Source organism: Trichoderma breve, chromosome 6 (assembly GCF_028502605.1).
Source record: "Trichoderma breve strain T069 chromosome 6, whole genome shotgun sequence".
Lineage (NCBI taxonomy): Eukaryota > Fungi > Ascomycota > Sordariomycetes > Hypocreales > Hypocreaceae > Trichoderma > Trichoderma breve.
Window position 1 is genome coordinate 1,263,070 of NC_079237.1, and position 22,290 is coordinate 1,285,359.

At 45.0% G+C, this 22,290-nt stretch overlaps 8 protein-coding genes across 8 annotated transcripts; 4 read left to right on the top strand and 4 right to left on the bottom strand.

Annotated features, from left to right (window-relative positions):
• Nucleotides 1-4,942: 4,942 nt before the first annotated feature.
• T069G_09315 (phosphoenolpyruvate phosphomutase domain-containing protein) lies at nt 4,943-5,731 on the bottom strand (the record flags this gene model as incomplete). Its single annotated transcript, XM_056176525.1, has 1 exon — nt 4,943-5,731. One exon carries the CDS (start codon nt 5,729-5,731, stop codon nt 4,943-4,945), a length of 789 nt encoding a protein of 262 aa, XP_056025003.1.
• A 1,684-nt stretch (nt 5,732-7,415) lies between these two features.
• On the top strand, nt 7,416-9,240 carry T069G_09316 (uncharacterized protein; the record flags this gene model as incomplete). The annotated part of the gene is made up of 7 exons (XM_056176526.1): nt 7,416-7,567; nt 7,628-7,958; nt 8,088-8,284; nt 8,380-8,461; nt 8,514-8,770; nt 8,826-9,124; nt 9,176-9,240. The coding sequence occupies 7 exons, from the start codon at nt 7,416-7,418 to the stop codon at nt 9,238-9,240; spliced, it is 1,383 nt and encodes a 460-aa protein (XP_056025004.1).
• Nucleotides 9,241-11,338: 2,098 nt separating this feature from the next.
• T069G_09317 (GMC oxidoreductase domain-containing protein) lies at nt 11,339-13,409 on the top strand (the record flags this gene model as incomplete). Its single annotated transcript, XM_056176527.1, has 5 exons — nt 11,339-11,379; nt 11,441-12,338; nt 12,381-12,429; nt 12,469-12,968; nt 13,029-13,409. 5 exons carry the CDS (start codon nt 11,339-11,341, stop codon nt 13,407-13,409), a joined length of 1,869 nt encoding a protein of 622 aa, XP_056025005.1.
• A 409-nt stretch (nt 13,410-13,818) lies between these two features.
• Nucleotides 13,819-15,304, bottom strand: T069G_09318 (alpha/beta hydrolase fold domain-containing protein; the record flags this gene model as incomplete). The annotated part of the gene is made up of 4 exons (XM_056176528.1): nt 13,819-13,980; nt 14,042-14,146; nt 14,209-14,950; nt 15,018-15,304. The coding sequence occupies 4 exons, from the start codon at nt 15,302-15,304 to the stop codon at nt 13,819-13,821; spliced, it is 1,296 nt and encodes a 431-aa protein (XP_056025006.1).
• Nucleotides 15,305-16,199: 895 nt separating this feature from the next.
• T069G_09319 (antibiotic biosynthesis monooxygenase domain-containing protein) lies at nt 16,200-16,717 on the top strand (the record flags this gene model as incomplete). Its single annotated transcript, XM_056176529.1, has 3 exons — nt 16,200-16,322; nt 16,387-16,511; nt 16,576-16,717. The coding sequence occupies 3 exons, from the start codon at nt 16,200-16,202 to the stop codon at nt 16,715-16,717; spliced, it is 390 nt and encodes a 129-aa protein (XP_056025007.1).
• Nucleotides 16,718-17,218: 501 nt separating this feature from the next.
• T069G_09320 (snoaL-like polyketide cyclase domain-containing protein) lies at nt 17,219-17,825 on the top strand (the record flags this gene model as incomplete). The annotated part of the gene is made up of 2 exons (XM_056176530.1): nt 17,219-17,416; nt 17,481-17,825. The coding sequence occupies 2 exons, from the start codon at nt 17,219-17,221 to the stop codon at nt 17,823-17,825; spliced, it is 543 nt and encodes a 180-aa protein (XP_056025008.1).
• Nucleotides 17,826-18,079: 254 nt separating this feature from the next.
• On the bottom strand, nt 18,080-19,078 carry T069G_09321 (uncharacterized protein; the record flags this gene model as incomplete). Its single annotated transcript, XM_056176531.1, has 1 exon — nt 18,080-19,078. One exon carries the CDS (start codon nt 19,076-19,078, stop codon nt 18,080-18,082), a length of 999 nt encoding a protein of 332 aa, XP_056025009.1.
• Nucleotides 19,079-20,059: 981 nt separating this feature from the next.
• Nucleotides 20,060-21,858, bottom strand: T069G_09322 (fungal specific transcription factor domain-containing protein; the record flags this gene model as incomplete). The annotated part of the gene is made up of 5 exons (XM_056176532.1): nt 20,060-20,540; nt 20,597-21,017; nt 21,073-21,144; nt 21,225-21,499; nt 21,590-21,858. 5 exons carry the CDS (start codon nt 21,856-21,858, stop codon nt 20,060-20,062), a joined length of 1,518 nt encoding a protein of 505 aa, XP_056025010.1.
• Between the last annotated feature and the right edge of the window lie 432 nt (nt 21,859-22,290).

Here is a 22,290-nt window from a genome sequence, read left to right on the forward strand (position 1 = left end):
CAAGTCCATTCGGCAGCGGCGTCAGAGCCTCGCCGTGAGTGGTGGCGGCAGGGTCGGAAGACGGCACTTGACAAGGAGCTAGCAGGGGCAAGAATCGATCGGCCCGGGGGTTGCGCGCCACCGGTTGGCAGGAAACGAGCAGGAAATACCTGCAATCCCTCGATCGTGTAGATTAAATCTCTAGGCTTGTTTAGTACGGCACATGTCCGAGACGGAGCAGCAGCGTCTCGGGTCTTGTTGTCCGGCCGGCTGCCTGCGTTTTCGAGGTTGAGACAAGTCGCAAATCCTCTTACATACGCTCTCCCCAACTGCATCTTGTTCGCGCCCGCCCTTGCGTTGAGACGAGGCATTTACTTTGCCCCAGATGCACCTTGTCGGGCCTCTTGAGCAAGAATCAGCTCCATTGCGAAAAATTTCTTTTCCCCATGGGTCTTCGAAATGCTTCTGCCTGATGCTGATCCCTCGTCGATGACGTCTTGGTGATGGACGCTGATGGACCCGTCCGAAGCCATTTTGCGCGCCACGGCCAATCGACAGCCGGCGGAAAAGTGGGCGGCGAGTCGTTATGATGGAGCATCGTGGGTCCCTAGTCAATTGTCCTCAAAGTATTGAATCTTTTTTTCCTTCTTATTTGGGGGTTCTCGATTGTGGTGTAAGTTGGAGATTTGGGGCATGTCTCGTACTGTACATACAGAGTGAGTGCCAAGATGCTCCATTATGGCGAATCTCGTATAAGAGTCATGAAGGGGGCGGACAATATAGTACATGCACGTGTAATCCCCACGTACCCTCGCCTCAGCCTCAGGGCAACGTCCGCCTCGCCTCATTCTCCGAGTAGAAACAAGTTCACAACTTCAGTGGCACAAAGCTTCCCTCGCATAATCCTCGGTTCAGTAAATCTGTCTAGATCGCCATCCTCGGATCTCGATATACACCCAAAATCGCCCCCGTGAAGGGCTTCATCATTCTCTCAGAAAAAACTAAATCATTGGCCACCACCCAACCATCGGCTCGGAGTGGGAGTTCGAATGTTGTCTGACTTGCCATTGCCATTGCTGACCCAATCTTTTCCTTCCCTTGCGCACGCCGATCAGTCAAGAGTCTCAGGCATTCACACTTGATTCAGTCTCTTCCACGGTATGGGCATGGGCCCGGAAGAGCTGAATATGCACAGGCCATATCATGTTTCTCTTTCTCTAGGCTGCAACATATTGCTAGGAGGAGAGGAGCCCTTGGAGCCATTTTTAGTCCAACTGCAGAAGAATTCCCCATTACCCCTTTCTCCGCCATGATACGACTCTCCCCAGTGCCCCATCCGTCGAGTTCGTCTCTCCAGTGTTGCTGCATGTTGCCGTGTTTCTATGGAGCTGAGGCTCCATGTACCCGCAAATTTATTCTGGTGCCTAGCTAACCGACTTTTCCGATCCATTCGCTACGAGGAACTATATGAGAATTATCGCGAACTAAGGTCCATGCATACCACTATGATGGTAACAAGTAAGCGGTGTGATGGTGTGAAGAATAAGTTCTCATACACATTCGTCAAAACGCCTGAAAGCGATCGCCCCTCAATATGTCTCCTTTTGGTATACTCGTGCCCAAGCCCATGGCATGACCCTTCTCGTCTAGGCTCAGTTTTCTAGAAGAGTTTGCGCGTGTACATGATCAGATTGTATCTAGGGTCCGACAATCCGCATAATATCTCAGCTCATTCTGTACTAAATGAGAATGATCTACATTCACGCCCAAGTACCGAAAGCGCCGCCTGTGTATATAAATGTAAGCTGACAGGACATCGATATTCCACCTCGTGACCATTGACACTACCCCTACGTAGTCTCCGAAAACACGCCACTAGGGAGAACTGACAGCGCAGATTTTAACTAAAGGGGGAAATCTTATCGAAAATTCTTCTGACATTAACAGGAAGACACCATGGACAAATGACGCCATAATTTGCCCACGCCATCTTTTGGCACAACAGACATACTTTTCACCACACCGAGACTGGTTAAGGCGGCACTGGTCTTCATTCATCCGGTTTCACACTGTTTGAATAGAACCTGTGTTCCTCTTGTTGAACAAAGGTGACCAAGGCTAAGCAGCTGAACATGTCAACCTCTACATCTATCTCGTGATGGCAGAGCTTTTTATCTCTGAAGCTAGGAAGTATAGTATTATTCTCTTCTTCTCTGTAGTGTTCTTTCCATCTACGGTTGCTTACAATGCCGCTCTGTCATCACAAGTCAATGACACATAAACAGTGAGGCTCTTTCGAGGCTACGATATTCTGCTAAAAGGGGAAGGGGGATGGTATTGAGGAGTTGGTAACTTCGGGTTGTCTAGAGTGGTGAGCATTCATTTTCTCAGCATCGACTCAGTGGTATATATGATTTGTATCATTTTGAAGAGAAGCTTGGCAAGCACCGTGGCATACGAGTGCAACATCATGAATAAACTTTCTCAAAATACGTGACGCAGGGTGGTTCTAGAATTTTGACAAAACAGGCTATACAATGGATTCAGACAATATTGCTAACATGGGTACGTTCGGAGATACGTGGCAGTTCGACCAAGACGCAAATGAGTCTGAATGTGCCTTACCCGGGATATCAAGACTCAAGGCCGCGTTATTGCGTCGTGTATCATGTTTATGGCATAGAATAATAATGCAAATAGGTACGAGTCAGATCACTGTAGAACATTAAACAAAAGGGTTGGTAAGGAAGATCCATTAACGTAGACGGTAGTTCAAAATATTTGCTGCTAACTAGACGACGCCAGCTGCAAGGCAATTTGTATCTTCACAAAAGGTCCCCACGGCAGTGATCTTAACGCGCCATGCCACAACCTGGGGAGCAAATAATCACGCAATTAGTGTTAAGCGAATGCGAATCGATGTGGATTCATTCCTGCCGATAAGCAGACTGCCAAGAATATCGATGCCAGCAAATCAGGAAAAGTGGTCCGTAGTATCGGGGTGTCATCCTGCCAAGATTCAACATAGAGATTACTGGCACATCAACTGGAAAACGAATAAGAACATGAGCTGCTAGCTAAATTCGAGCCGGAAAACGGAAGCATAGGGGAAAGGAGACGTATTCAGGCCCAGTTACACTTCCTTCACAGCTCGGAAGAAACCCGATCCTCATGGAGTATGTGAGGATGGATCATGAAGCATCCACCACCGATACCGGCTCACCCCTGAGCTGTTAAACTCGAGACTACATGATGGTAAACTTTTCTCACTAGCCCATACAATTATTCGACCAAACAATATGCAGCCACGTTGCTCTAAATCGTAATCCGTTATGGTAATGAAAGCCATATCTTCTAATGCCACGCAGTCCTTAGTAGAGTGGGCACAGCTCAGTCGATGCCCATTTGTTCAGCTGGATGTCGCGTGGGACGAAAGGCATGTCAACTTCAAAGTGTCAGATCTATCCGTATATAACATACAGACCAGTTGTCAGAGGCCAGTCACAAAGGAAGTGATTCCTCCGTCTTTGAACCCGGAAAGGGGCGTCTGAGTTATCAACTAGTCAGCTAGGTGGCTGAAGAGATTGAACAAAGGATATAAGAAGGGAGCCATCTACCCTTTGTTTCTAGGAAGGTCAGAGATAAATACAGTCCTTTGTGTAATCCTAGCTGCGTGGTCCGTGAGAATGACCGTGCCTCTAGACCCCTGACTCTCTCACTCTTCCTTTGAGCCGCCGTTCCTGACACCAGTACTCAAATGTCGATTTGCAAATTCCTTTTCAACCACGGGGCAGTTTATTAGTTTGCCATATTGAAATGAAGATATTCGCTGCCTGATGTCTTTGGGAACGCCTCTTCTAACTTTCTGTATATGCCAAGGTAAGCGCTTGATTCACATATACAATAAGGTGGTAGTTTTACGGTGTATCGGCCCCGTTTCTCTTTTGAAGATTACGATTCTGTTCATCATTACAGGTTATGGAAAGTTTGTGTGCTTTGTCGGATGCACGTCGACTACCTCCATGGAGGCTTGTTCCCGCACACTGAAGACGGCGGACTGGGACAAAATCATTATCTGTCAGTGAATGATCTTTCATCAAGCGCAGAAACTAACCAGTGGCGAGCAGTCTCAGACATATATAAAGACATTGTCCAGAAGCCAGCGCAGTTTGCTGCGACCGCTGACTTGTTCGGCGAAGACGAGGTAGTGAGTTCTATAATATCCACCACAGCACCGGGAAAGGAGCTGCGGAAAGTTCATTTTTGCAATGAATTAATATTGGCAAACTGCTGAGGAGCAATCTAAATTGCACATTTTATGTTGTTCATCTCTGTTGCTGGAAGTTGATGCATGGCCAACACCAGCCATCTCTGTTACAGCCATTGAAGCTAGCACGGCAAACAAAGCCTCTGATCTCCGTTACAGATCAACATCGCTTCGTACCATTCATAAACCACAAGTAATTTCCAGTTAACACAAATTTGGGCCTCTTCTTATACGCAGTTGTCAATACCTTCGGTTGGAGCTCTAGCAGCTAGTGGCAAGTCAGATTGAGAATACATGTAGTTTCGTAGCATCATCCATGCATACAAACACAATTGATACATCTTCATCCTTGATTGATCGAAAACTACAACCCAGTGTCATTTATGATATGGTAGAAATAGATAAGAGAGCAAAAGACATCACAAAAAATTATGTTACTGATATCCATGCGAGTTCGCGAGATGTCGATTGAAACATGAAAGGATACACAACGCCTGCTTTCCACTTCATTTTGGTGTAAACCCATACTTCCTTGAGGCATCTATCCATTCACGCTTGTAAGACGATATGAATGCTATGATTCTGAAGTTTATACTGGTTTGAGTATCGAATCCAATGCTGTAATTTAATATGCAATTTTTAAATAAAGACATTAGTATAATAATACCTGGCTACAGTCTTTTTGAGCTCATTGATCTAGCAAACATTCCATCCAACAGAAGTTAGAATCTTCTCTGCCTCCTTTGCATATGTATCCATCGCGATGAACTGAATCGCAGGCCCAATGCTTATTCTGGATACGCCAATCTCAGATAGCTGAGATGCATTCAATCCGTCAGACGACAGCTTCATCGAAACGTTTAGTCGCCCATCGAATTCCTTCACCATCGTTGCAACTTCATCGCGGCTAACCCCCCTCTGCGAGCCTCCCCAGACAAACACGCTGGTAGCGCCTGCAGCGAGATATGCCTTTCCTCGAGTGAGAACCTCGCTGAGCGGACCACCGTGAACAAGAACGTCGCATCGGGCGTTGACCACAAAATCCTTGACTCCTAGACTCTCAGCGACCTTCAAGGTTCTTCTAATTCGCTCCACAGCTTCCTGTTGGCTGTAAAACTTCTGAGTGTCTTTGTTGACATCCTCCAAGTTCACCCCATGGACACCACCTTGAATAAGTGCTGTCATGACCTCTTCAAGCTTCTCTCCGTATCCGTCTTGAATATCAACTGTAAATGGCTTGTTGAACTCTGCGGCAACTTTCGCGATCGGTAGGACAGCACGGAGGTTCGTCTGGGCGTCCATGTCATCGTCCTCTGTCCCATTCGCTCTAGCAACAGCATAACTTGCTGTCGCCAGTGCTTTGCAGCTCGAAAGAGCAGCTACAGCGCGAGCCGATAGAATGTCATAAACATTGGTAAAGATGATTGGCTTGCCAGGGCGATGCAATGACTTAAGAGCAGCGGCCAAAACGTTTGATGCAGCCATTGTTTGCAGAGTTATCTTTAGATGTTGATGTAAAATTCCGATAAATTATTGTTGGAGATTGACAGGCGGGTTATTCGTTATGTGTCTTTGTTCAAGTACTTCGTCTATTTCAGACAGAGCTCATGCGATACACTTATATATACCCATGTGCACAGAACAAAATATCTATTATCAATTATTCGGCGACCGGCAGCCAACCTGGTGAGTGCGAGGGCGTCCCATATTAGTAATATGGGCTTTGGCTTAACTAGATCAATTTTATTCCTCAACACATTGAAAGCAACAAACAGCTGACAAACTCAAAGTAAATTCTTCGTATTGCAATACCTTAGATTCGGTGATTGTGAACTGGTTGTACTACACAATCGGGGCACAAGCTCCACCCGTTACATATTGCACGGTAGTTTAAATCACCGTTAACCCACTAAAGGCATCCGGTTTGGTCCGACTCACCATCCTCATTATGGAAATAAGTCAACAAAGCTCAGATTCCTAATCCTTTGCCTCTGTAAGGGAAAATGCGGGGCTATGGCTTGCTGCCAAATATAAACCGCACTACATACTTTTTCCTTCGTTACGAGTTGGATATCTTTTGGTAATATTATTTACATTACCCAATTATCTAAACCAATTGATTTGCTAATATCAACTAGACCTTTAGTTTGTCCCATGGGAATGGTTATTTATACTAGCCTATAAGTCTACAGTCCGTCATACTTGCCTGATAAGTATTTACAAGAAAGCTACAATGCAGCATTCAAATCTGAGCGGTGCTTTATCTCGAAACAGAGATATAGTCAGCCAAAGTTCGTTATGTTGGTAAGGTATAGTACGTATTTATAGGAGGCTGGAACTGAAGATGCTCACCTCGTAAAAAGGCATGTGTAATGTTGCTAAATTGAATCTGGTTAGACCTTTGGACAGGTTTTGGGTATCTGATAATCCTCGCAAAGAATTGGTCGATAATATTGATCTATGATACGAGGCAATAATGCGGCGAAATAAGGAGACTACATATACTAGGTACACATCAATATCTACCGCAATAGGATACCCCGCCAACCTGCTATCTTACAAATCAATAACCGTATGACCGAGGTATTCAATGTTTATCATTTTGGAGCTATTGATCAGTCCGAGGCACGTTAAGATTAGCTGCAGATACTCTTTTTTAACGTTGTATTATTATGGCTTTCCGATTTATTAGATCATAAGAAACCCTGTCACCTGAGCACGAATTAAATCATGCAGAGAGCTATTTGTCATTCAAGGACCAGGAATCGCCAAATTGGTTGATAGTGCTCCCATCCCTGCGGCTACGAAAGAGTAGCTCAAAGTCGAGATCATTCTGGTTTCTGTCAATCCATCTGATTGGAAACACATTAACCGACGAACTGACTTATATCGAAATAAAATGCTTTGTCTCAGTTTATAAAATATAAATAAAAAGCTTAAACCTTTTCTATACCATATATCTATCCGCAATCACTGCAATCCCTGTATTCCACTGCATACTCGTAATCCCAGCTTGCTATATTTGCGCCTCTCCGCTTCTTAGCCGCATTAGCCCCTGATTGCCCACCTGCTACCCTTTCCACTCCGCTGCGGCCGCACTGCCTATTAACCCGCTTCATCCCGCTCACAAATCCGCACTGGTCCTCCACCTCATGTTTCGCACCTCCTGATGAAAGCTCACGAAGTCGCAGAACCCAAATCAGGCGCGTCGACGATGCCAACTCCGAGCCAGGTCCGCTTGTCCCGACGAGTGTGCCACTCATGTCAGTCTCGCAAGAGACGTTGTGGCAAAGAATTGCCTGAATGCTCCCTATGTGTCCGGTAAGGAGGTACCATACCCTCCCTGAAGCTTCATTGATCTGCTTTACTCACTGCTATTAGCATGGAGCGGAAATGCGACTATGGGAATCGTGCATCGGTCTCGAAAACCCAGGACGCCACTTCCCTAGAGCCCGTCACCAACAACTTTCCAGCGTCTTATTTCCTAGACCCGCTCCTGTTCAGCCATTACAACGTGGCACTTCGACTGCCCAATCTCCCAATCCCTCAAGAATTCCTAGATGTGACTGGGAATGCCGCATTGGTCCGCAAATTTGCCGCTCGGTACTTTGTGACCATCCATGAATGGTTTCCCATATTATGCCGCCCAAAGTTCTATGGGAATCTCATGCATCAGTCAACACATCAGGAATCAGATCTCGTGCTGCTTTTAGTATGTATGAGGTTATTGTGCGAGCCACCCGAATCGAAAGGATATGCACGAAGTCCCACATATTGCCGAATCAAACAATACTTTGCCGAGTTGGAGTCTGCTGGGGCTCTGACTGTTATAATCCTTCAGGCGCAGCTTCTTGTTGCCGTATATGAACTGGCTCATGCGATATATCCTGCTGGACATTTGACGGTTGGGGCTTGTGCTAGGTATGGACTTGCTCTCGGCCTCGATAAAGAAGGATCACTGTGGGAGCATAGTCCGAGTAGGTGGATTGATATTGAAGAAAGGCATCGGGCCTGGTGGGCAATCCTGTGGCTTGACCGGTAAGTAGTGACTCCCATCCGTGGCACATATTTCCCTAGATTACTTCTCATACGATTACTTACGTTGGTGAGTTATTCAGTCACTTAAACATCAGTTTTCCTAACCGCGGGCTCTGTACAGAAGAGCCCGCGGAGGATTGGTATTTGCCTGTCCCAGACAAAAATTGGAACGATGGAGTGAGTGCAAAGCGTCTGGTTGCTCAGTCGTGTATACTTATAAATCGCCCAGGAGTTCCCAGCCAACCCTCCACACAGACTGTCTGCTGGACTACAAGTAGAAATGGGAAAGTTTGCTCGCACAGCTCAAACTACACACCTTCTTGGTCGAGTTTTACGTCACGTATCAGACACAGAGATGGATACTCAATTCTCTCGCGAGGAGAGAAGGTCTTTAGAGCGTGCCTTACAGTCTTTATTGTCCCTGATTATTAATGAAGAAGAAATCAGTACATCTCACTATTGCTCCCCAATTGCGTTATCTACGAGGTAATTCAATGCTGTTCCAACCAATGTACGGCTAAAACTAAAAGAGACACCTTAGCGCCTTGTTTGTTCTCCATTCTCATCCTGAAGCTGATGCTCTCGGTGCGGAGAGCAGAGCCCGGTCCCTGGCGGCCATGGAAGCTCTTTCCCGCGTCACGGTGTCGTTTGCTCATAAAATTATTACAAGAGTCAAATTCGAGTCGGATAAAGCTTCACCACTGTTGTTAGATACCATGTATCGCTCGGCGGCCGTTTTCATCACTCTCCAACAGACCCATGTTTGTGATGAGTTCAGAGACTGCGAACAGGTTTTAACAAAAGCCATGGAGAAACTAGGGGTGGATTGGATGGTTTCTGGTATGTAGACACCTCTTGTATGTGATAATATCTGACTTACGGGGGTTCAAGGTGTTTATCTTGAGTTACTGGAGGCCAGGAGATTGGCTACTGTGCAGCTGGAAATTTCAACTTAGAATATGCCTCCAGATGCAACATGGTGTCAACTATCTGTATAGAAACGAATGAGGGAATAAGAAGTAATATCAGTATCAACCTCCATAATTGCACAGGAAATCTTGTGGATATCTCACGTTTCTTCTTGGTGATGCAGTATCCTTTATGCAACAAAGTTACCAATTAGTATATACTCGTTTAGACTATACTTCAGAGAATTATCTTAAAGTTATTTAACTAACTAACACAATACTACCTAGCCAAACATACTTGGCATCTTGTACTTTTCTTTCACCCAGCCATTCCATATTCGCACACACATGACAGGTCGCCCCGCCATTGTGTGCCAAGTCACGGTCACCCTTGGCCGACGGCCGCCGCGAGCGGTCATTCTCGGTCATCAGTGGGATATTAGGTATAACGGGAGATTGCCGGTTCACAATACGAAGATACAATGAGAAACCACTCTTATTGGAGTTACCGAGTAGCGGTTACTAGTTTATAAGCATGCCTAGCATCAACCGTGACTTTGGGGTTGACGCAGCTCCCCTTTCCGCTGGTATATTGCCCCAAGAAACAGGCAGGCGGATGACACTATAGAACGAAAAGAAAGAAGTGGAAAGTGCTATAGATCTCAAGAACTGCTATAGTAGTCCAGATATGTGTACCTGTGCAATCGCGATGCGGATGAGGAAAATGCTGATGCTAAGTCTGAGCGCCATATTCGAGAGCACGTATACAGGTTCCCATGCCCACCACCATTTAAGCCAACGGGATTTCTTTCTGGGGAAGGTTTCATAAGAATCTATGTCTTATTATTGTATTATCCTTGTGGCTGTAACCCGCATACCTCCCCACACCGGAACTTCCCGCATCCCGCAGATACGCTATCTTACCTTGTCCTGCATATTTCTCCAGGATATTGATTTGAATTATATATGGGTCCATTGGTATCCCCTTGGCCAGTGCGGCCGCATACCTCCGCACACCTCCGCACACCACAGTCTCCCGCGATCCCGCGGATCCGCTATCTGACCTTGTCCCGCACATTTCTCGCAGTTGGTTCCTAAGATATTGATTTGAGTTATATAAGGGCCGATTGGTATCCCCTTGACCAGGGGAAATAGAACTACCTATGCAAGATGTGTTTGTATTTATTTAGGCTACTTGATGAAGACTAGTTGTTTGTTTAGAGTACCGAATGTGGAGGTTACATTTAGAATCAGGAGGGTCAGTAAAGCTGCAATTGCCAGTTCAGAGTAAGGGTAAGTCCCAGTCTTTGAAAATAATTGTTATATTACAGAATTAAGCTATACGATGTAAAAAATACTTTCATTAGAAATAATGTATACATGCTGTGTATAGTACTTGTTGCTAAATTAAACGAACTTTGTCCCAATAGTGGGATAATAGGAATTTATATTAACTTTAGTTTTTATATGCACTTCTTTACTATGTACCATTTACTCTATAGTTGGAAAAAATATCTCTAGTTGAGACAAAATCAATCTTTCTATAAGTTCTGGCCTATAACCTAGTTGTCCGATCCAAATTGATCTAACTTTTTCCATCCTTGAAGGATTTGTCATAATGTTGGATTAAATTAGGTCTAGATCGTAATATTCGAAAGTCTAGTCTTACATACTTTGTAATAACTCGGGATGATCCGTTCAGTTCTGCAGGAAGTTCAATTAGTGCTCCGAGTGGCTCGGCTCGCGGGCTAACCCGTGTCACTGGGCGGGTGATTTTTATCCGTAGGGGACAAAATGTTAGAAATTCAGAGAGTGGGCTTTTGATACTTTACATGTATACCTAATAGTGATTATAGAATGTATCACAGAAATGAGAAGAAAATCATCATGATCCTAGTGAAGCATTGATAAGCTACAATGAGATTAGAAAGCAAGTTGCCAGGGTTAGAGTGTGAGATCCGGCCCTCAAGTCTATGACCTCTGTGTGATTCATGAGATACTCGAAATATATAAAGGCAGGATAATCTTCCCCGTTACTGGAACGTAGATGATTTGAACGGCATCATCAAACAGAGAGATCGGAGTTATTGAGAGTTCTCGTTGAGGTTATCCTTTATAACTCAGTTCTGCGGCATTTCTGTCTATAATGGCATCTCCTGGTTTTACCAAAGCTGCCGTGCTTACTTTGTAAGTTGTACTGGCTTTAAGATGATAAACAGTGGAATATAAACGACTAATATATCTCCAGAGCATTGTGTGGTCTTTCAAACGGACTTCCACAAAGTTCCTCCAACAATGAGTTCCATAAACGTGATCCAGACCCTATAGCCCTTCCAACCTACGATTATGTAGTTGTTGGCTCTGGGCCTGGAGGCGGTCCCGTTGCTGCCAGATTGGCTCTCGCTGGATACAAGGTTCTACTGATGGATGCCGGTGACGATGAAGGCAACATGCTCGTTCAAGAAATCCCCTTACTCAGTCTTCAGTCTACGGAGACTCCGTCACAGGAGTGGGATTACTTTGTACAGCATTACGACAATCAGACACTTGAGGAAACAGATTCCAAATTTACCTGGGAACTGCCCGATGGATCCAGATTTGTGGGCGGTGACCCGCCAGCTGGAGCAAAACCCCTCGGAATATTGTACCCACGTGCTGGAACCCTTGGCGGCTGTGCAGGGCATAATGTCATGATAACAACTACACCTCAAGACAGTGATTGGGAGACTGTTGCATCGATAACAGGTGACAACTCATGGAATCCTGATTCGATGAGACAATATTGGGAACGTGTGGAAGATAGCCTCTATCTCCCAAACGGTACTTCTGGACATGGATTTAACGGCTGGCTCGAAACAAGCCTTGCGCAACTGGATCTCTTCCTTGGAGATAGCAGGATTATGAATATTGTCCGAGCAGCTGCTACAGTTGTTGGAAATGAAATAAGCAGCATGTCTACCGCTTACCAACAATGGTTGACTGGCGATATCAATAGCGATTCTTCCACTCGAGACTTCACTGAAGGCCTATTCCGAGTTCCAGAGGCTGTCAAGCAGCCCAGTTGGGATAGAGCTGGACCACGAGACTTTATCCTCCAGGTTGCAAATGCTGTTAACTCGGATGGATCTCGAAAATATCATCTTGATGTTCGCCTAGAGTCTTTGGTTACCAAAATCCGTTTCGACCAGAACGGGCCTGTACCTAAAGCCATAGGAGTCGACTTCCTAGCTGGTCAAAGTCTGTACAGCGCTGATCCACGGTTTTCTGCTGCTAAAGCTCCAACTGGGAAGGGAAGCGTCAATGTCACCCGTGAAGTGATTATCTCTGCCGGCACCTTCAACACACCTCAGCTTCTCAAACTTAGTGGGGTTGGACCTGCTGCAGAGTTGAAATCATTTGATATCCCAGTTGTTGTCGACCTACCAGGCGTGGGAACTGGTATGAGCGACCGTTATGAGGTAACCGTTGTGCAAGAATCGACGCAAAATTTTACAGTGTTTAACGGTTGTACTTTACTCCAAACTCCGGATGACCCATGTCTTCTGCAGTGGGAGAACAACCACACTTCTCCAGGCATTTATTCAAGCAATGGAATTGTTTTCGGAATTCCTATGAAATCATCAGTTGCATCCCCGGATACAGCTGATCTTCTGATGGCTGGACTCCCAGCAAATTTCCGCGGTTATTTCCCTGGGTATTCCAAGATAGCTTTTGCAGACGCACAGCATTTCGCGATCCTTGTTCTCAAAGCTCACAATAGAAACTATGCTGGCACCGTCACGCTGCTTTCCAATAATCCTCAGGATACCCCTAACATCAATTTCCGTTCTTTCCAGAATGGGGGTGATGAGGATGTTCAGGCTGTATATGACGGAGTAAAACTCATACGCGAAATATATGGGAACCTCAGTTTAGTGGATAACACCGGGACCGAGGTCACTCCTGGACCAGATGTACAAACTGAGGAAGAAATCAAGGATTTTATCAGACGGGAGGCGTGGGGCCACCATGCTTGCTGTACCGCGAGAATCGGCGCCGATAATGACTCTACAGCCGTCCTGGATAGCGAGTTTAGGGTTAGAGGAACAACAGGTCTACGTGTTGTAGACGCAAGTGTCTTCCCAGAGATCCCAGGATATTTTATCGTTTCCGCGGTCTATATGATTAGTGAAAAGGCGGCCGATGTTATCATTGCGGATGCGAAGGCTTCGTCGTAATGTCTCATGAAGAGCTGCAGCGAGGAGTCAGAAGCAGCCCGAGGAGAGAACTTGGTGTGGTGAAAGTGAGCTAAATTATCTTCTAGAATAGCAATGGGTTGGACATTATCCAATGCGTGATTTGATATCATGACAAGTATATATATACATACAGTTAGCTAGCTAATCAATTGAATCAAATTACAAATTCTAGTATATATGCATTTCTAGGGCTGTCTATAGTTGTTGTTAATTTGGTATTTCTAAGAATTTGGTATTTCTAAGAACTTATGCTTTGAATTATTATAACCCCTTGATCTCAAACAAAAAGAATCCTCCCAAGTACGCCGACCATCTCCGTCCTACTGAAAACTCCGTATACAAATTGCATGTGGTTTCGCTGACTGCCCATCCGAAGCACTAAAAATTCTTAGCGACCGAACATTGTCGTATTTGCGAGAGAACCATTTCCAAAAAATGACCGGATATCGTCGATGAGGACATCTGGCGTTTCGATTGAAGGAAAATGCCCTCCTTTATCGTGAACTTTTCTTACTACAACATTGCCGCCTCTCTGGGCCCAATCCAGTGGCTAGAAACAATTTCGCTCAGTACCTACTTGTGGAATGAACGTTCAATGGAATTTTACTTACTGTTCTGTACCAAATGTCGGCCGGAAACTCCGAGAGAGCAACTGGTTGGTAAACATAGGGAAATGTTGTGGAATTAATAAGGAGCCCGTTTTCAAGAATATTGTCCTAGAATGAAGTTAGCAGATTATTCTAGCTCATGATGAACTCCGTGTGATACTTTGCCTTACATTGACGCTCTCCTTGTAGAACCTGAAGCCAGCATACGGTCCCTGAATCCAGTACATCAGCGACCAAGTAATAAGCTCCTTCGCACTCCACACGTAGTGCTGTACCGTCAGGAACATGAATTCGTATATATACATGGCAAAGCCAACAGGGCTATCAGTCATTGCGTGTCCAATCTGCAAAGGTTGAGTCTGCTGTTCAAAACGGTACCCGCTGCTCTTATTCTCAAAGTTCCAGAATTCGTTGATAAGGTAATTCTCGTCACTTGTGGTTTTTCCAGCATAATAACGCTCAAAGTCGGTAGAGTTAGGCTGCACGAGCCAAAAGTTGCTGAGGACTGAAAGCACTGTTTCTGGGTGAGACGAGGCCATAAATCTGTTGATAAAGCCTCCCAGGTCTCCTCCCTGAATAACGTAATGCGGATAATGAAGCTGAAGCATTAGGTTATTGAAAGCTTCACCTGCAGCACGAGGTCCGAAGAGTGGTTTCCTCGGGGCGGGTGAGAAACCAAAGCCAGGGATAGATGGAGCCACGACATGAAAGGCAGGTAGTGATTCATCGTGAGGATTTGTTAATGGTTCCAATAGGTTCGCAACTTCAAGAAAGGACCCTGGCCATCCGTGAATAAATAGTAGAGGAATGGCGTCTGAGCGGTTAGAACGATGGTGCACAAAATGCAGAGGAACCAGCTCGTCGTACTTGGAGTGCGGTCTTGCGTCAACTGTGGTGGTAAACATGTTAAATCTTGAAACGCCATGGTCAACAGACAACTTCAATAAAAATGTCATACAAGGGTGGGGTGAATGCTCACTGCGAGTTGATTTCCCTCTGAACCTCGGGCCAATCATACTCATTCACCCAATAATCCCGAACGGATGTAGCATTATGCATCGGAGGTCCATCACTCCAATCAGGCTGCTCAACGTCGATAGGAAAGCGAGTCAAATAGGCCTTCTGATGGGCTAATGCGATGATCTCCGGATTCACTGAGAGCTTAAACGGGGCTGGCTGATGTCCATATGTTGCACTCCATTCCAAAGCTATGACATTGTGGCAAGTGCCCAATAACGCAGCGGCAATTGTCGAATGATGCCTCATCTTGGATATGTTCCTCTTGGTTCTTCTGTGGCTTATTGAGCTGTTTCAAGGCGAAATATGTTGGGCAATTCCGTCTTTCTACTGCTTTCTGTTTCCTGAGCTGGCTTGCCTTTTATATAAGTTTTAATGGCACCGGTATTTTATTGTCTTCTTATGATCTTGGACTAAATATGCTTTGATTGTGTTATTATGTGTACTATTAGCAACATTGATAGAGTCTAAAATTCTTTTCATCTGGGCTCATATTGCTTTGGTGATCTACTCTCTATGTTAGCCAAAGAGCCACTGAAGAGGACCCCTACTAGTCTATAATAAACCCTAGTCGCTATTAAAAATTTATGTCATTTTACCTTCGGTAAGAGACGGAGACGCATCGCTATTACTCATAGCACCGAAGTTTCCAAAACATGATACCATTTTCGGATGTATCCACCCACGTATTATCATATTTTAGATCCATGAAGATGAACGCCAGCGTGTTTCCAATTTCTATCAGTAATCCTTATGTAAACTGATGTGGGTTTGGATTAGAAAACACCTCGATATAAGTTTGTGAATTGATTACACGTTATTTGTCCGGACTTCATACAACAGTGCAATAGAAACGTGAAACAATAGGAGCCAAATTCACGTTCACAATAGCTTATGACCTCGTAAATCTCGGTCGAAATTCTCCACTTACTTGCTAGAATATTTCCAGTAATGATTTACAGTAATGTGAATATTATATATCCCATGATGTACGATTAACGATCACACTGCGAGGCTGAAGACGATTTACATTGACGGTCGATTCCGCCATTTGACATTTCCCAGCATATCTTTACACTCTACACATCTGCTATTTGACGTCACCTAATCACGCTTCAGTCAAGATCAAAAAGAATTCCCAAAAATGTCAGCCAGCGTGGAGGACCGATTTGCAAAGCTATCGCTCAGCAGCGATGGCAAAAGGAGTGAAGACTCAACTCGCATTATTCTGGCAACTGTTTATCCGAAGCCAGGAAAGACAGAGAGAGTAAGCCAAATGTTGATTATGCTAGTTGCTGGCCAATCGCTTTGAGATGCTAACAAAATCTTAGATCATTGAGCTCTATCAACCAATTATTAAAGATGGAGCAGACAAGGAACCTGGATGCTTCCAATTCCAGCTCTTCGTTGATGTCAATCCCGAAACAGGCAATGAGGAGATTTTTACTATCGAAAAGTACGTCTTGTGTTTGGCAAAGAAACGGAGTTGGAGCGATATTGTGCTAACAAAATAACTACAGATTCAAGAACTTAGAATCGCTGAGGCTTCACCAACAAGGAGAAAGTCTAAAGGAGTTCAACAAAATTACTGCCGCGGAGGGCCTTCATGCTAAGCCAGTTTTGGTGCATGTTGTCAAGCCTGTTAGCGGATTCGCTATCTAGGAGAGGAATGGTAGGTTGCAGGAGTTCTCAACGGAAGGGCCTTTCGGGGATTCAAGAAAAAACTGTAGATAATACACAACTATTCACATACAGTCCGGACCAACACTAAGTTAGCTAACTAGCTAGTGTTCAATAAGTAGAGAATCACGTTCGGAGTAAATAGTGTGAGTTTTAGCACGCGCCTCTCGGAATGCGGTTTAATACCATAGCGGGAAATATGCTCCGTAGGAGCTCTGACCCCTCTCTACATCGTCATCAGCAGCCAAGAATGATGTGGGGATAGTGCCACTGCAGTAGAGTCAGGTTGACTTAGAAGGCATTTTAGGCAAGAATTAAACTTGAAGCATTTCCTGGATATTGCCGAACCGTTATCAGCTGCTGTTGACTCTTTGAGCTCCACACTGCTGCATCAATGTGCGGTTTGCTAGTATATATGAGCAGGCAACACTTCTTATCAGTTTCTATTAGGATTATCAGTATCTGCAACTTCTCATCGCAATCATGTCTTCCTCTGATGAACTAACTGTGCAAGAGAGGAACAAGCAAGTAGTTGCCAGGTATTCGGAAGAGTTTTGGGGCAAATGTAATCCGGACATTGTCGATGAACTCTGTTCAGATGACTTTGTGTCCAACTACCCTATGCATGGCCGTCGCCAAGGAAAGACTGAGGCGAAGAAGATGTTACTCGAGTTCAAAGAAGTAAGTGATTCGAATGTTGTGGAAGATCCATCAAGTGTCTAATAACCTGACCCCCAATAACAAGGCTTTCCCCAATGTTACATTTCGCCCATATGGGCCAATCCCTATGATTGCTGATAGGGACTATGTTGTAACGCGTTGGATCGGTGGCGGTAGGCACACGGGCGTTGCATTTGACGACTTGCCAGCTGGTCGGCTGGCCGAACCAAATACTGGAAAGGTGATTCACTTTTCTGGCACAACCATCTTCACGTTGAAAGATGGGAAAATTACTGAGGAGCTCGGAGAAGAGGGCGCTTTGACTGCCCTGCAACAACTGGGAATAGTTGATCCGCCAAACCCCTCCAGTGGGGTGTATAAAGCAAGTGCAGCTAGTAAAGATGCATCTACGGAAAAAAGTAACGAATAAAGTAAATAGAATGGGGAGATTCAAGCAGTCTCATTGTATTTATAGGTTCATATCTTGTACATAGTCTAAACATTATTTGGATTCCACTTCTCTGCGGCCTATTCACTGCTTACCACCTTTACGGCTTACTGAATTTGCACGAGCCCATTTAGCAGCATAGAATGTCAAGATTATCAAGGGAATGATAGAAGTTTTCCCAATGACCAATTCTATTCTTAAACTACTCTACAATTCAAATGCTGATAACGTACAACCTACTTACGCTTGGCAAGTGCCAAAGCTGCCATGAATGAGTTGGCGTAGATGAACGTGTCTCTCAAGAAGTATCGCTTCTTAGGATACCACCCTAGAATTTGCTCGGCCCTGGTTCTGTTGGCATTGTGGTTCCCGCCAATGACATCCAAAAAGCCTGTTTTCTCGGGCTTATACAATTCTGCCTTTCCCTTGCATCCAAAATAATGAGCGTCGCGCTCAAACAGCAAACCAATAGGGAACTGATCTCCCACTAGCTCAAACACCGGATGCACGCTGTTTCCGTTGATTAGCTGCAGTTTGTTCACCGCCAGCTCAATGGCAACAGCCACATCATCAATATTGGTGAAACAGTACATCTGGTCTTCGGGGTCGACGGCGATTCTCATCACGTCAGTAGATCCTGTGCGCGCTCCTTCAACAAGAGGGCCCAGGATACGAGTCCAAGAGGCACCTCCTCGAGCCCAAATGAACGACGGCTGGATGATAGCGACATCAAGAATCGCTCTAGACGCCAGAACCTCTTGTTCATACAGAAGCTTTGACTCGTTAAGGCCCTTTTCGGGTACTGCTGATTGCGCTTCTGCAGTCATCGTCTGAAAGCTCCCGTAAGGATCCTCTGTTGATCCTTGAGTCCATATTCCGCTCACAGTAACAAAGCCTAGCTTTGGTTGAATGGGTTGATTTCCCTTGGAGAGCTGTTCCCTCTTGATCTTCTCAGCATCCACAATGGTGCTTAGTATCTTCGACTTGGTTGTCTTGTCGTTATAGCTGGTGGTATCCACTATAACATCGATTTTGTTGGAACTAATGAGTTCAAATGCCGCCTGAGGAGAATCGAGACTCCCCTTGAGGGGAATAATTTCGTTGGTAGCGAGGCGGAACCCTTCCTCCTCATTCTGAGATGCGGCGTAGACGTAATGATCACCGCTGCGAATGAGCTGCTCGCTAAGAGCCGAGCCGACATAGCCAGTGGGTCCGATAACAAGTACGTTAGGCATTTTGACTTGGTATGATGTTGACTTGCTGTGAGACGCCGATCTAATGTGGTGTACGATGTTGCTGCTGGTTTTGCCGATCACAAATGGTTTTGTTACTGCAATGCTCTTGTCTTCGTCTTGTATCTCTTGATTATGTGATCAATGTATCGCTAGATTGTGTGTTGCTAATGATTCCCTTTCAATTCCTTGAGGGAGTTTTTATATCCAACAATGTGTCACGTCAGAGAAAATCTTATTGCAATTTACTCAATACTTACTATTTGGTCCGAATTGTAATCGAAGGACTCGTAACGCCTCTCGAAACTGGCAAAGAATTCCTAGGCCTAAGAGCTATGTGTAATCTCTAGTAGCTGCTATAACCTTCGTCCGAAATGGCGTCGGGATCTCCGCAGTGACGACAGAGCTCTAGAAGATGATATAGAATCAAATGGCTTATTTAGGATAAGGCTGAAGTCTATAGATCCGCTTTTTTCTTCTGTTCTCTCCTGGCTAATGTTCTAGGTGATCTACAAAGGCGACGAACTTACTCGTTTAAATTAAAATGAGTCAGTACAATGTGAAATGCTGCTTGGTACTCTTGTCTTTCCATACATGTCATCAAAATCCCACACTTTGGTCAAGGCGAAGTAGCTTAAATTATCGATTTTGATTAACGAGAAAATATGGAAATAGATGTACAGCGGAGCTGAGCATCTCTTTCATGTCATCCACATCGCTCAGTGTCTTTACGTAATTGATATTTCTTCTTCTTTCTACTCGTTAAAGAAAGCTAATTATAGGCATTATGAGATATGATTCTCACTGAAAGATTCCGCCTCTGCAAAAACTGAGATGGCCCTACTCAACTGTATGCGAAGAGGGTTTAGATGGTCTTGTCTGTCCTTCATTGTTGGTTGTAATGGTATTATGCACACTCACACCCTGGAGCGGGAGGAGGCTCTCCCTCTATTTTCTTCTTTCTTTTGCCTTTCCTCTTTGATTTCATTTCAAGACTAGTACTGAAGGTGTCTGTTTCAGAGTCTTGGTCCAGTTATCGCCCATCTCTCGGCAGTTCCAAATGTGATGGAGCATGACGAATGCCGTTGTCGTGTTAGTAAATGTTCCCCGTTCAAAAATACCCATCAGCTTTTTGGAGAAAAAAGTGCGTTTCGCAGGGACGGAACTTTCCGCTGCGGCAAAGAAATACACCCAAGCCAGCGCATTTTCACCAGGCGCGTAAGCAGGTATTCCATCGGCAGTAATTTTCAGATTGTCCAATGTTTCCTCGATATTCGCTGGAGGAGCATCGTGTAAGATGTGATAGGAGTAAATATTGCATGCTTGTTTGATAGCTTCTTCTATTGATTTGAAGATGCTAATAATTCTGTCTTTAAATGTGTGGTCGTTGGAAATTGTCTGTGAATCGTGCTGTGCAAGTATTGCATATTGTTCTTTGAGTAGTGGCTCTGCGTAAAGTTGTAGTCTATTCAAATAGGTTAACAGGCGAACAGCGACATAATTTCTAATAGTGGCTCTTACATTTCAAGCTGGTTGAGGAGAAATTGTTCAATTACGGTCTGGGAACTCTCTGTTGGCGAGCCGTCATTTTTCTTGGCTTCTATCCAGGATTTGGCCATGTTTAGGAGAAGGTAAAACTGTTGGCCTCCGTTCATCATGTCTGTGACCAACAGGAGAATTATGGCAGCTAGAACTGCACTTCTAGTGGCACCGCTGGCAGTTTCATCCCTAGAGAAGACAGAAAGCTTCTCAATAGCCGTAGATTGTAGCCTTGAGGCTAAGGGGGATAATTTGGGACGCTGGAATCGAAGATGGTTCGCTGATGCCGCTAATGTTGCAGACCGAACCAGATCATTGGAGCAGGCGAGAGGAAGTATCATCGTCCTATATCCATTGGAGAGCCCGTCCATTGAGACAAGCGTTGGGGCAATGTTTTCTGAGACTGACCTTGGTGTTAATAAGCGCCCCAAATTATTCTTTGAGGTGAAATCACGTACAGTTATAGAAAAGCATTCTGCTTAAAGGATCGAATAGCTCGAGGCTCTGTGGTATTGTGGTTGACCCCAATCCTTTGTTATCCACAAATTTAGTAAACGACTTTTTATACAAATAGCATGGAAAATACTCAGTCATGAGTACTAACACTTACCAAAAGCATCACTTGCTAACAAGTCTTCTACGATGCAGGGGTCTTCAGTGCTCGGATAGCTGCTTGAGAATATCCCAGGTGCAATCTGCCCGTTGAAGCTCTGAATGAGGACATTAATGTTGACATTATTGATAGTTTGCAGAGAGCTTTGTGACGATGATGGGGCGCGTCGTGTATGTCTTGACTCGTTAGACGTTGCAGCAGCTGAGGCTCTTAGTCGGAAGATCTCGGCTTCGAGTTCGTCAATGTAATCCAGTGTTCTCTGGCGATGGGCACTGCATGATGAATCAGCATTGACCCTGGATCACGATCTCCCTCGCGTGAAGAAAGCGGAGAGTATGGACAAAAGGAGAAGTGCTAATCACCGTTGGGCTTTGAGAACTTGGCGTCTCCGTTTATTGGGCTCAGTTTCTGCAGGTGTGACTTGACCAGGGCTCCGGTCAGCCGTAGAGGAAAGGGCACTGTATGATATTCGCAATTGTCGTCTACCTGGATCCGCAGTTGGAGAGAATTTCAACGATGTTGTACCCATAACACGGAGCCGCCTCTCAGGAATCGTCTCTCTGCGACTTCGCGTAGTCTTTTCGGCGCCATCCTTGCTTTTCCCAGATGGCCTGCTGTTTGAACTATTCATAATTACAAAGTGAGACGTCAAATAACTTCACATTACTAAGAGAAAGGAGGAATCTCGCCCTCGCTGGTCATGCGAGAATGGGTTATTTTAAAAACACATTAGAGGTTTCTGACGCCGTTAATTCCATTGTCTATAGCTACTGGTACAGGAACAGGAGATATTATGCACGTGAGCGGCGCCAAGTTCCAAGACGGAAAAGGTCAAAGTTCAGTCTAGACAATTATAGCAAAACCCTCCGACGTGACTCAATCCAAGCGTCGCAAAAAGAGGGGATTGGTCACCACTGCTCAAACACTTATTATCCACCTAGCAACTATTTCGCCCGAACAATCAAGGGTGAGGTAACTTCGTAAGCGGCCAAGTAATATGCAACTCCACTCAAAACCGAGCTGATGCGGCGCTAGGTGACGGCCGCGTTGACACTCTTCGTTT